General features: G+C 42.7%; 1 protein-coding gene across 2 annotated transcripts in view; it reads right to left on the bottom strand.

Annotated features, from left to right (window-relative positions):
- The window catches only part of ncanb (neurocan b), a 101,565-nt gene that overhangs the window by 49,702 nt on the left and 38,449 nt on the right, over nucleotides 1-13,414 (bottom strand). For both annotated transcript variants that reach the window (XM_019897268.1, XM_019897267.1), the window contains exons 5-8: nucleotides 9,400-9,574; nucleotides 7,672-7,799; nucleotides 6,384-6,677; nucleotides 4,267-5,001 (exon numbers count right to left, since the gene is read on the bottom strand). In XM_019897268.1, the coding sequence (XP_019752827.1) occupies nucleotides 4,267-5,001; nucleotides 6,384-6,677; nucleotides 7,672-7,799; nucleotides 9,400-9,574 (1,332 nt within the window). The remainder of the gene's footprint in view (nucleotides 1-4,266; nucleotides 5,002-6,383; nucleotides 6,678-7,671; nucleotides 7,800-9,399; nucleotides 9,575-13,414) is intronic.

Genomic DNA, 13,414 nt, shown 5'->3' on the forward strand with positions numbered 1-13,414 from the left:
AAAGGGAGAGTATTTAATTTGATTGCATTACCAGGGGGTGGGTAATTGTGAGCTGCCTTTAATTTCATGGATGTGGAATTAGCAATTAAACCTTAAGACCGTCTTACACGGTCACTGAACAGTATAGGAAGCACAGCGTTTTTGTGTGAACTGCGATGCAATCGCGATCTGGAGCAGTTTTTGTTACAGATGCCCAACAATCAAACCTCATTTGCCACCACAACTTTTGGGAAGTACATACACTTCAGATACCGATAGGTGTGTGATCAAGAGACTTCAGCAATTCAAATGGTGATAAAAGCAGCACAAGACAGCCTGAGGAAAGTGTCAATAATAAGCACCTGGAAAACACATTGGCTGAGGCGGGCGAATTGCTCGTGCCCGGAAGCAAATTTAAGAGATGTATATTTTAATCATCTCACACTAGCACAGACTATCATTATAACTACGGGAGGAAACGTGATTGCCACGTTTGCTAACTGCGAGCCAATCTTCTTCTTTTGCCTTGTCCTCCTCCTGTCCACTTTCCTCAATCGCTCTAATGTTGGACAAGAATGATATTCCTGGTTATAAAAAGCGGCACAAGACAGATCGAGGAAAGCACACAGAAGCAGGGAGGCACACTGGCCGAGGCAGGCGAGTGGCTAAGCAGAGGCTTCAGCTCCTGGCAAGCAACTGTCAAGGAGAACTCCTCGCTCTTCCTCCTTCAAGACGTCCTATTGGGGAACGAACAGAGCTTACTGTTAATGCGCCAGAAAATGCTAAAAGTAGCAACATCTGTATACCCCGGAATAAACACAGCTTTTGAAGCATATTTTAATCACATCAAACCGACCATCCAAATTCTATACCGCTTATCCTGTTCAGAGATGCGAGGAGCTGGAGCCTATCCCAGCTGACTAAGGACGAAAGGCAGACTACACCTTGGAGTGGCTGCCAGTTAGTCACAAGGTCCATATAGCGAGAGAGAGAGACAACCATTCGCTCTCACATTGTCACTGAGTGGCAACTGACTCCGCACCATTAGTGACCCTCACATAAAACGGACCAGAGAAATGCACATCTGATCTCTAGCGACTCCCGTGCCTCCATGTTTTCCTGATTCTGGCTGTTTCTTCTTGAAAAGTAGTTGTCGATACAACAAAAAATGTTTGGCAATAAAACACTATATGCTCAATATCAAAAATATGAAGCGGAGGCAGAGACACATGCGTGAGTGTCAGCAACTCTACTACTGTACCTGGATTTTGACCCAATCCTAGCCCCTTTCCGCAATCAGGGCCAGAATGATATCGGCAGCTTCAAACTGTTTACTGCTAGTTGAAGTTTAATGTCAAAGTAAACATCAAACAAGGAGAGCACGTTGTGTATTTTAAAAAACAAAATACATAGGCCCTAATATCAGTTTATCCTAATGCTAAAAATGCAAAAAAATGTTTCATACTTTTTATTCGATTTAATTTTGTCATCACTGTATGTTTTTATAAAGTACAATATTACAAGGATTTTATTTGTGTGGAAGATGACCACAAGTGTGGACTGCTAGCAAACCTCCTGCCTTCTTTTTGTACAAACCGCTTCCCTCAGTCTCGAACAGAACAATAGCACAAGTGCAAATAACAAAAACAATTTTTACAGTAAAACATGCGCACAACTCACCTCTAATGATGAGAAATGCAACCGTTCAAGCTCAGACTACAGTATAAGAGGGTAGACTCAGGTTTCTCACAGTAATAAAAGAGCTTCTAATGTACTGAGTCGTCTCTCAAGTACTCTCTGTAGTCTTGAAACGTGGCTGCCGCTGGAGCAGGAAAAACATTAGCATGCAACCGGGAGACATGTTTCTTGTATATTTTCACCTAATCCACAAGCAGTAGGCAGGCACCGCTGGACACATTTTAGTGTACAATTTGGGGCCTTTTGTTCCCACAAAAAAAACAACAACAACAACAACAACAACAACAAAAAAAAAAAAAAAAAAAAAAAAAAAAAAAAAAAAAAAAAAAAAAAAAAGAAAAACAACAGAGGGGATGTATTCAAAGTCATTTCACACTTCTCGGTTTCTTTCTTCCGGATTGTCTACGTGAAACAACTTCTTGCGCTTTGCAGTTGTGGCAAGAGAAGCGATAAGCGAAACGTCTCAGTTCTAGTTTATTGAGACCCAAGAGGTCCCCCAGTAGCTTATCTGCTCTTGGGTTTAAAGTAGACACCGTCTCGGTCATCAATAATTCATCCTGTCAGCATTTGTGACTCATGGCTGCTTTGTGTTTATTTAGGCCAGTGATGTTATTGAGAGGACCCGGCGAGGTCATCGCTTATCGAGTGTGTAAAAACGTCGATAGAACAGATTACCACCAGAGGGAGAACATACACAAATACTGTACGCATGAAATATTAAAAGGTAAAATGTATTATTCAAACGCTGTTGCCTGACGCTTAAGCGAGGTCCGCGAGCGTGGGAATCGTTTCCATAGGAGGCAGGCAAATCTAATTGCCGCTAATACTTTTACGACGCCCACGGATGTACAAAAAAAACAGCACATTAATTAGGATTAATCATCCAGTAATAGTCCATGTCGTTCATTCAATGAAACTGTTACTTTAACATGAGACCCACCAATATGACTTTAAGGCGACATTTTTTCTGCTATATGATTTTACATCTTTATTTTGTTGGACAATGAATATTAAAATTATACAAACCCTTAAAAAAAAGTCTTCGTGACGTTTTTCTCGATAAATGGTTATTGGTTATATTTTAACTGGAAATGATATGAGAATGAGGCTTCAAGAAGGGAAATATTTTGAGAAATATCCATTTGTGTTGTTTTTAGATAAGTAAAATGAAAAATCAAAATGATCCATATTCTTAATCTTATGAGAGAATTTTGAGGTGATGTATCCCCTTTGGACCATATAGGTTCTGCTGAATTCGAGGTTAAACAATTTTGATCAATTGTAGGTGTAAGTGGCAAACAAAAAACATAACTGGAAAATGCTGCAAAACAAACCCCCAGTGACTCCGCTTCACTGGCACAAGAATCCCTTCCGGAGTCGGGCAGAGGTAATATTAAACTGGAGGGTGACAATCTGAGAGACAGACGGGAAAGAGAGTTGTGCGGTGAACAACACCGCCACCCATCTGCAGGTATGACATGTCATAACAAAAATGTATATATATAAATAAAGGATAGGCGGAGAAGTTATTGCAAGGCTCTGTGAATCATGTCAGGAGCATCTACGCTGCCTGTCAGCTCTTCTGTCACATCAATTTGGTTCTCCCAGTGGCGTTGCTGGAAACATCGCGAAGGGGGTATGTGTTTCTTTGATGGACGCTCAGGACTCCACTGCGAAGCTCAATTCAACTCGTTTATTTGCGCATTACATCTTATCATCTTTAAATCTGATGTTGTCCACTAAGCGCATGAAAAGAGTCATAGTGATCATGCATAGCCCGCATTTATGTTTAGTGTTTTAGTACCATCTTTTCCGAACGATAAGGCACTTTGGAGTATAAGGCGCACCTTCAATGATTGGCCTATTTTAAAACTGTTTTCATGTATAGGGTGCACCGCATTATAAGGCGCATAGAATAGAAGCTACAATAGTGGATGAGGTTGCATTATGCATCCACTAGATGTAGCTATGCTAAAGGAATACAATACAATACAGCTTTAACTAGCGCTTTCACAACCGCTGCAGCTGTAACAAAGCACTTTACAGAACATTTCAAATACTACGTCCAAGAAATCAGAATATTGAGCCATATACACAGCGCACTGTCAGCCTTTGAGAAATGTGAATGCTTTCAGGTGTGCCTTACAGCATCACAATCACACTTTGAAAAGAAAAAAAAAAATCGGTAAATTTCTTTTTCAATGTTAAAAAAATATGATTGAAGAAACATGTTTTGCATTACTGTTTTGGAAAATTCAAAATGTGTCACCAAAAAAGATCAATACCTCCAAAAAATGTGTGGAAAAAAAAAAAAAAACTTCAGCATTTAATGTTATCTACAAACTCAGATGGCACAAAAGTACCTTAAACGATTAGGAAATGTACTTGAGTCTGAATTTCTAGTGAGTGAAGCAAAGTAATCAGGACAGAAGCGGCACTACATTAACATAAGTAGGACAGAGTCATGCACTGACGTCTTTCGTCCAAACTTGAAGTAAAGAAATTCAGTTTATCTGCAGTACCTAATTTCAGTAAAACAACTTCAATCAAAGACAAAAAGTAGAGGCAAATAAATAAAAAAGCTCTTACCACTATCGGCAAATTTGCCCTCCTGCTGCGTGGTGGACTCAATTTTCCTGCCGTTTTGGACTGCAGACAGAACAGGAAAGAGCGGCACCTCCTCTTTCTCCTGCTCAGACAGACCATCCTCAGCGCTCTGCAATCCACTGGCATGGAGAAGCCTGGAGGGAGAATCGTGACTCCCGTGCTCCGTGATGGCGTTGTCGCTGCCGCCCTTGTTTTCACCGGCTTGTAAGCTCAAAGTCTGGCTCCTGTTGGAGGTTTGGCCCATCCCGCTACCAGCCCAGTACTTGAAAGGCTTCATTAGCGTGTTAACAAAGTCAGTCAGCATGCTTTTACTGGTGTGAGGCTGAGAGGTGGTAGAGGCCGCTGATGGGAGAGTGTCCATCGAAGCATCTACTTCCTCTTGGGCCGAACCTCCGTGGCTCTCCTGCTCCGTTGGAGCATTGCTGCTTTTCATTTCGTCGGGTTCAGCTGGGCGGGATCGACCGGTCGGGGCGCCGTCTTGTTGGTTATCCCAACCCTGCAAGGGACTCAAGTGGATGACAACGTGCTCGTCAGAGATGTCGGAGGAGTCGTTTGCGATAGCTTCGTTCAGGTCCGTCAGGCCGGTACGAGTTGCCGCCTTGGGTAATGGGGCGCCCATTTGGGTGCGGCTGAGTGGAGAGCCGGCCTGTGCAGCTGGGATGGTGGCGTGGAGGGAAGCGAGGGCCTCTGCGGCTTGCGCATCTGCAGGCTGATGGGCTAAAAAACAACACGAGGACATTTTTAATCATCGAATAGAAAGGTTTTCAAGGAAATTGCATAGCTTTTATTTTATACTGTATGAAGTGAGTTCGTGAGGCGGAGAACGGTATGCCTCATCTCATTTTTTTGTTAAATCTGCGGTATAACGCAATCAGCAAGACTGAATATGTAACACAAACATTAGCCTGACGAAATTTGGAGTGCAAAAGGCTGAAAAAATTTCATTGGAAACATGAAAATGTCATTTGTAGGAATGTGTAACAATTGAAAAATAACTATTAGTTCGTTGAATGGTTGTAAATGTTGTATTCTTTGACTTCATATCTTGTCTCAATTTTAATTCCCTTCCTCTTGCGTATCACACGCTGTTTCCATAGCGTTGTTCAGCGTAAATTGCCAACAAGGGAGTTAGCCGCATAGCTTGGCCTGTGCCTGTAAAAACGCAGTCGGTTATTAAGGCCAAAATTGACATTTTCATCTCCTTTCAGCTTTCTGGAGAACATAATTTGTTTCAACCCTTCATGTTGGAAAGATGATGATCTACGTGCTCGTGTTTGACAAATGTACTGCGGCTCTTTTTTCCAAGCTGCTGTTGTTGTTTTTCACTTAAAATGAATTGTTATTCACAAGCTTTTTGATGTGACACCTCGGAATAGAAAGTGTCAATCATTCTTACTTGGTTGTGGAATTAAAAACAATCTCATAAGAATGGTGCATTCGTATGCAAACGTGTTCTTTTTTTTTTATATGGCAAACAGCAAAAAAGTTACGCAAAATGACAAATGGATATACGTTTTGCCATTGTAAATATTAACCCTTTCATGCACCATGTAACCTGATAACATGATAAGCTGTCCACTGTCGTAACGGCTGTCCCTGAAAGGGTTAAAAATATTAAGACACTTCTGATGCAAAGAAAACGAACCAAGGCGATTAATTAAACAAAAAAACATAGTATGCATCATTTTATATAATTAATTAATTTGATTATTTAATTTTCTTTGATCAAATATTTCATTAATTTGATTAGGATCAAATTAAGAAAACATAAAACATTACAATACATTTTATTGTTAAATTTAACAGTTTTGCATATTTGACAACCACATTTTATCTTTTATTTTATTTGTTTAAATTTTGCCCATCAGTGCGTTTTAAAAAATGCCCAACCACTGAATAGGGTCTTTTTTTTTAGTGTGTCATTGAGAACATGGATAAGAATAATAATTTAACTGCACTAATTAATTGGTTGTTCTTACTGCAGACAAACAAAACCACTCTGTTTACAGGCATGTGGTGCTTGTCCAATGCAAGGCCACAAGCCTCTTCCCTGTCGCTTAAGGTAATTATGGTAAATCACACAGACACTGTGTGACTACCTCGGTAGCAGTAAGCGTCAAACATGGCCGTGGTGTCGGGGAAGCCGGTCCGATTGGGGTTGCTGTAGACCGTTCGCACGCCGGGCTCGTCCCCCCCGCAGTTCCTCCGCGGGACGTTGATGGGGTAGCGCACACTGCCGTCAGCCAGCCAGCCCGGGTCGCACTGGTCCAGACCGGCCTGCCAGGCCAGGTACAGCTGGCCCACGGTGGCCAGCTGGGCTCCCAGCGAATGGCAATGGGTGGAGGCCGTGGCTAGATTCAGTTTCTCTTCCACAGTGGAGTGGAACACTTCACCTGGGTGGGAGAAACAGACAGCTCAGTTTTCTAATAGCAGAGATTCATAAAGGGTTGGGGCTCGAAACGTGTGACGGCTCTATTTCATAAGGCATAATCCATATTTGTAATGTGGTGTATAGCTGGAGTTTACTGTCAAACTAAACATAAAACAAAGAGAATGACACATTTTCAACAAAAATAACTTTGCCCATAATTCGGCAAGTACAAAGTATAATGAAGGAGCAGCACAATTTCCGTTGTAATGAAGCAAAAAATGCAGCAAAAATATTTAATTTCTTTCCATTTATTTACGGAATTGATTTATGGTTTTATTTAGTTCAATATTATCGACTGCAATTTTCCTAAAAAAACACATGACCAACTTGTTTTTCCTGGGAGACTAGACTGTCATTTTCCATTGTTTTCAGTGAGGGACGAGTATTTTAAGTTATGAAAGTGGTGACGAAATCAATTAAACTTGTATGTCAAGGAACGACTGTAATATAAGTAAAGAGAGCCACTTGAAATAATTCATACAGTCAAAGAAATCTGCAGCTCGTTGATGATACCGCACGAAATCTAGACAGTAAAATTACTCAAATGTGATCATTGCAAGTTAATAATGATTACTAATACTATCACGTTGCATAACAGAAATAAATACAACATTGAAACAATCCACAAAGTTAAGAAATTCGACCTGCACAGGCTTACATGTGCATACATGTAATTGTCTTATTTTGTAGGTGATCACAGCGATCGCCAGTTTAATGGTGATAATTGCAGCCACTGCACAATAGAAGTAAATAGAATGACTAGAAATGACCCAGAGTAAAAAAAAAAAAAAAGTCCGCAGCTCTCAAGGGCACATACGTGTGCACAATGTTGATGCCGCCACCACAGTGCACAACTGAAAAAAAACAGAGCCACTCGAAATAATCCACATAGTCAGACCGGGCCAACGGGGACTAAAACCCAAAGGAAGGAACTTGTCTCTCATCCAGGCGCCTACCTTGTAGCCGCTTGGCAAAGCAGTAGACATCAAACAGCTCGTCCGGGAACCTATTGCCATAGTTACGGATGCCGGGTGAGTCGTCACGATCGCCATAGCAACCAGGCCGAGGTGACTGGATTGGATACCTGCAGCACGCAGCGAGAGGCGGTTATACAAAACAGACAGTGAGGTCAATTCCTCAATTCCTGCTATGAACTGAAAATATTTGCATTGGCAAGTGACAGCGAATGACGTGACAAAGCGAGTAAGATTAAATATTTCATAGTCGTTGAGTGTTGCCACCACCAAACTTTGGCACTTTTCACCAGGCTTTCATTTTATTTTGGTGAGTATATTTCCTTCAGTCTACTCTTAAGCATGTAAATTGTATGCTCCATAGGGTTTGAGTCTGGGGATTTACTCGGCCAGTCAAAAACTCTGGAGCCTATCCCAGTCGATTTGGGCAGTAGGCCGGGGACACCCTGAACCGGTTGCCAGCCAATCGCAGGGCACACACAGAGACAAACAACCATCCGCGCTCACACTCACACCTAGGGACAATTTACAGTGTTCAATCAGCCTGCCATGCATGTTTTTGGAATGTGGGAGGAAACCGGAGTACCCAGGGAAAACCCACGCAGGAGAACATGCAAATTACACACAGGAAAGCCGGAGGTGGAATCGAACCTGGTACCTCCGAACTGTGAGGTCAACACGCTAACCAGTGGATCCCCGGGCCTCTCTCAAGACTTGCCGATCAATATTTTGTTTGACTTGAAACATATTTTTTCAAATTATTCTGCTCTATTGAGGATTTCAATATTCGGAATGAGTGTCTCCTTTCAGGATAAATTAATTTCATTTTCTCCTCCGACTTTAACCCTTTCAGGGACAGCGGTTACCACAGTGGACAGCTTATCATGTTATCAGGTTAGAGGGTGCATGAAAGGGTTAATCATATTTTATTTTGAAATTAACCTAAGAAAGAAAATGAAATCTCCCTGTGGGGAAAAAAAAAAATCTCCCAATAGTGTAATAAAGTGCGAGCACGCTATTCAAACACGTTCGAGCCATCAAGAAACAAGTCGTTCCCTTTAGTGTTGAAAAATGTTACGTCCATCTCGGTTGGGGATTGTTTCTAAACAAAATTCAAACACAAGGGAGGCGAATGTGGGAAGTCAGTGAGAGGTTAAAAGCATTCTCAATTCCTCCAGTGCTTTGGTTATCCATATTCGGGTGCCAGCATTAACTGTTGTTTCATATGGGGATGATTAAAAGATTCTGCTTGGGCGCCGAAAATACATTACATGCGGCGCACACACGAGCACACACCACAGGACTTTTTCAAACACTACGTTCTTGGGAGTCGTCTCCCTCCCCAGCCCCCTCCAGCTGATGAATCAATGGCAACCTCGCTATTAATTGGACACTTGGCTGATGTTCACTTTGAGCCTCCTCAATGCGGACCAATTAGCCGTGTCCCCAGTGGAAACAAGGGAGTAAAAGGGAGGGCAGCGGAAGAAAAAAAGAAAACCCTGCCAGCGAGACAACAGTCAGTCAGTCTCCTTGACGACCGCAGTAAAGCGTAATTAATGCGAAAATATGAGCCCGGGCGACTTCGGACACATGTCATGCCGACTGGTTGGAATGACTGCCAGTGGGGACCGTTGCTCAAATGCACGTAACGCAAACACGCCATTAGATGCGATCATGGAGCATCTATATATTATTATATAAGAGACCCACCGTACGGTCTGGTCCGACAGCCACCCGGCGTCACAGTTCTCGTAGCCGTCGGCAAAGGCCGCCTGCAGCTGACCCGGCGTGGCGATGGCCGCCGAGTTCTCAGCGCACACCCTCTTGGCGTCAGCGAAGGACAGGGCGTAACGGTCGGGGGGAGCGCGGTAATGAAAGAGCACGCCTGGAGCGGAGGGAGACGAGAGAAGTCAACCTTGGAGCATTCAAACATGAGCACGTACAAGTGGTGTAAACATAAAGCCACATGGACGTCATCGTCACACACTGACACGTCCATCTGTGCGGTCGCTGGAGAATATTTGCATCAGACAGCGACTTCAGAAAACAAACAATTTCACCTTCCAACATGGTTCCACTCTTTTGTTTTGTTTTTTTTCAAAATAAAGTAATAGCACAGTGTGGCCGATGCCCTCTATTTTTGCTCTGGACTAATAACTTTTGTATTTGGAACGGAGAGACTTAAGTAGATTAACCATACTGGGACAGTGGTTACGACAGTGGACAGATCACTCTCAACTTTGTAAGATAAAAATGTGCAGTTTAAGTCTGGAAACTGACTTGACCCTGATGAACTGCCCTGTCGTTTTGGCAGTGTGTTTAGCGTCTGTCACAATCCATCCTGGATGCTCTCCGACTGTGGTGGAATTTTCCACTCTGCCACCTGGCCTCACTTGAGCTCATTAGCCAACCAGCCACACCTGCAGCGCCCACATGAAGGTTGTTATCCATCCAAAATCGTCTTCCTGTCATGTCTTGACTTTACAGTGTTAGTTTCAGGACTGAGTACCCGGTTGCGACCTTGATTGTTTTTGGTTATTGCCTCTGACCTTGTAAAAGACCTGCTTTCAGTTTGCCTTTACACTCCGGATCCATCTGGCCTGCTTTCTACCTGCCTTTGTCTTTGTCGGCTGGCTCGGAAAAAGCACTCCTGCCTGGGGACTAGATTGTTGTTTGGGTGTTTGCCGTGGTATTGGAATCATGTGTGTGTAGGTGTCTGTGCGTCTGTGTGGAACTAAATCTCCAATGGTGCTAAGCATTCTGCTGAGACCTATTGGGACCTGCTGATCGTCATGAAAATGTGATTTTGCCAATTGGGCATGGTGAGCTAGTGGTTAGCACGTCTATCTGACACTTTTGAGGTTCGGGATTCGAATCTCCTCCCACATTCCAAAACCATATGTTCAGGTTGACTTAAGGGGCGGCCCGGTGGTCCAGTGGTTAGCGCGTTGACCTCACAGTGCAGAGGTTGCCATTTGGTTAGTTTGTATTCGGTGGTTTAGAATTCTTTGAGTTCATATATTTTTTTCCAGGAACTCTTAAGTGCAGATGGTGTTTGCTCATTGCAATTAGGAACACAGTAAGTCTCAATTCCCAGAGCTGTGTATGCTAGCAAGCCGTACATTCCATTTAAATGAGAAAGAAATAGCTTTCCATCACCTCCGATATTTGCTTGCCACTCACGCAGCTCTGCTCCCGTTACGATCGACATGAAACCAGTGGGTGACCGGTTACTAACACGGCTACTTTATCGGGGAGAGTGACACAGATCCATGTGATCCGGAGAGTTGGGTGCCGCTGAGTCCATTAGCACTCCATTCTGTATCTGAAAGTGTTGTCCTTTTGCAGAAATATTGAAGCTGTCCAAACAGAGATACAGTCCAACTGTGTGCTTGAGCCAGGGAAATGGCGCTTTCACACATCATCATATTCTTCTGGGAGAAGAAACAGCAAGGGGCCATTCCGGGGTAGAGCCACAGTGCACTATGAATGTCGAGTGTGAACACTTCCTGGCCCTCCAGAGTAATAAAATATATTCTATACACTGTAGCTCTCATCGGGTTTATAACTTATGTCCCTCCGTACACAATTATATTTTCAAGTCACTGTTTCTCCAGCATAATGGAATCTCTCCTGACAAAAATGTGGATCCACAGCCTGTAAAGTGCATTCCAAAGCAACATTACCTCGAATTGTCGGTCTACTTTAGTATCAGAAGCCCGATGAAAGTGGCAGAAGCTTCTCTAAAATATTTAAGGGGTGCTCTTAATGTTGCATGCAAATTCACGATAATTTTGAACCATGTATGGATTGGGCATGTAAATGAACATGTTGTTGCATGTCATTTAAACGCACGTTGACTTTTACTGTTTAACTTTCAGTCCACATACATGCTAACGCTCCACAGCCAAGCAAGGATCCTTGAAACTTTTTCCTTTATCCTGTTCAAACAGACGTGTCCACAAAATTTCATATTGATCGACAACACAGCTAACTGGAGGCATTTCTAATTTTTTTTTTTTTTTGTGAAAATTTGGGGAAAAAAAGTCATAGATTTTCACTAGGATCCACACACCTTCAATTTTTTTTCAGGCACGCTGAGCCTAACCAATTACATTTGACAAGAAATTGAGACAAGAGATCAGCATTATTTCAGTATAGACAGACGCTTTTTGTGACATTTTGGTTTGATGAGGTGCTGTGAGAACATAAAATATGTGCCTTGGCTCAATAAAGGTTGGGAAACAATACCCCTGTCAATTAGAACACTATTTCAGCCAAGGCTGCCGATTCTCTGGTTAAACCAGTTCCCCCGCATCACCACGAGGGACTCAAACAATCAATAGCGCTATGTCTAAGAGACATACAATTGACTCGAAAATACGTGCGCTGAGAATCTAAGCAGGAGATTGTGAGTAAGGCGGCCTGTGAGAAATTAAAGAAGGACTATCAAAGGAAGAGAGTTCTATCATTTTCAATGGAATCTGGAATAAGATCCTTGTGCGTTAATATGTTATCGATATAGCCAAGCGGTCTAAATAATGCCTAATGGGTGCATTTAAAAAAACAAGCATTTAACTAGCAAAGAGTAGCCTGACGGCCAATTATGACCAATCCCCACAGACGGCAACTCTTCGCTCGCCATGTAATTGGCTTCCGTCTGAGTTACTGGTGCTCGAAGCTCGCTAATCAACTGTTCGACAGAGGTGGGATGTAAAAAGAGAACATGCTCATATTTCCTTAGCAACGTACGCAGCAGGCGACGCTCAGGAGAAAAGGGCGGCAAAGGAGGAAAAGAACGTTTAGGCCCCGAAAAAGATTGGCTACCAAAAGGTGAATTCAGTATGACATTCCGCAGTCCTATTCAAAATAACTCTTTTGGTAAAACAATTGAAAGAGTCTACATTAAAGCATTTAATGATGCCATGACATGATCCTTATGACATGCGCTCTACAAGAGTTGTCGGACATTTTGGAACTAGTGACCTTAAAAAGGGGAGAAAAACATCGATAAAAAGCATACCAGGAGTATGGGAATGATATAACTGTCAATTTTGGAAATAAAGTCGAGTTGTGACAATCACAAAATGATATTTTATAGAGAAAGAAGTTGTCATATTATGAAATTAAAGTTGTCAGAGAAGGCGCGCTACTGCACACTTTTGGCATCGCAGGTTCTCTGGGTGTCACTTACACACCCTCAGGAAATGTACGCACTCTGGGTGGTTCGACTCAAAACTCAGGGTGGACCCTGCATTAGCTTCTCCATCTTTTGTTCTCTCCCCTTGAGTGTTGCATCTTTAGCTACTCCTCGTCCGTCTTTAGTGATTGAACTATGTGTTTAAAGGCTAACTTAATTGGCGCCAAGGAGGCGAGGATTAGCTATTTAGAGGCTGCAAGCTGCGCAGTGCGGAGCATATTAGCTTAGCGCCTAGCGTTTGCGAGCACCTGGGATAGCAAGGATTTGGGGAGTTTGGGTGACTGTGTGGATGCGACGCTTTTTTTAACCAACTGGTTAGCGTGACCTGTGTGCCGGTTTTGACTTCCCCCCCTTCTATTAAGAGGTTCCATCTTAATTGAGTAATTTCTTGCAAATCAAGGCAAAGAAAATTGACAGAGCGACAGCTCATATCTTGAAAAAAATGTGGGGCACTAGCATGTTGAGATACCATTGGGAATTTCATGAAATACAACTTCAATCTCATAAGATTACCCCCCCCCCCCC

Source organism: Hippocampus comes, unplaced genomic scaffold, assembly GCF_001891065.2.
Source record: "Hippocampus comes isolate QL1 unplaced genomic scaffold, H_comes_QL1_v1.1 scaffold22, whole genome shotgun sequence".
Classification (NCBI taxonomy): domain Eukaryota; kingdom Metazoa; phylum Chordata; class Actinopteri; order Syngnathiformes; family Syngnathidae; genus Hippocampus; species Hippocampus comes.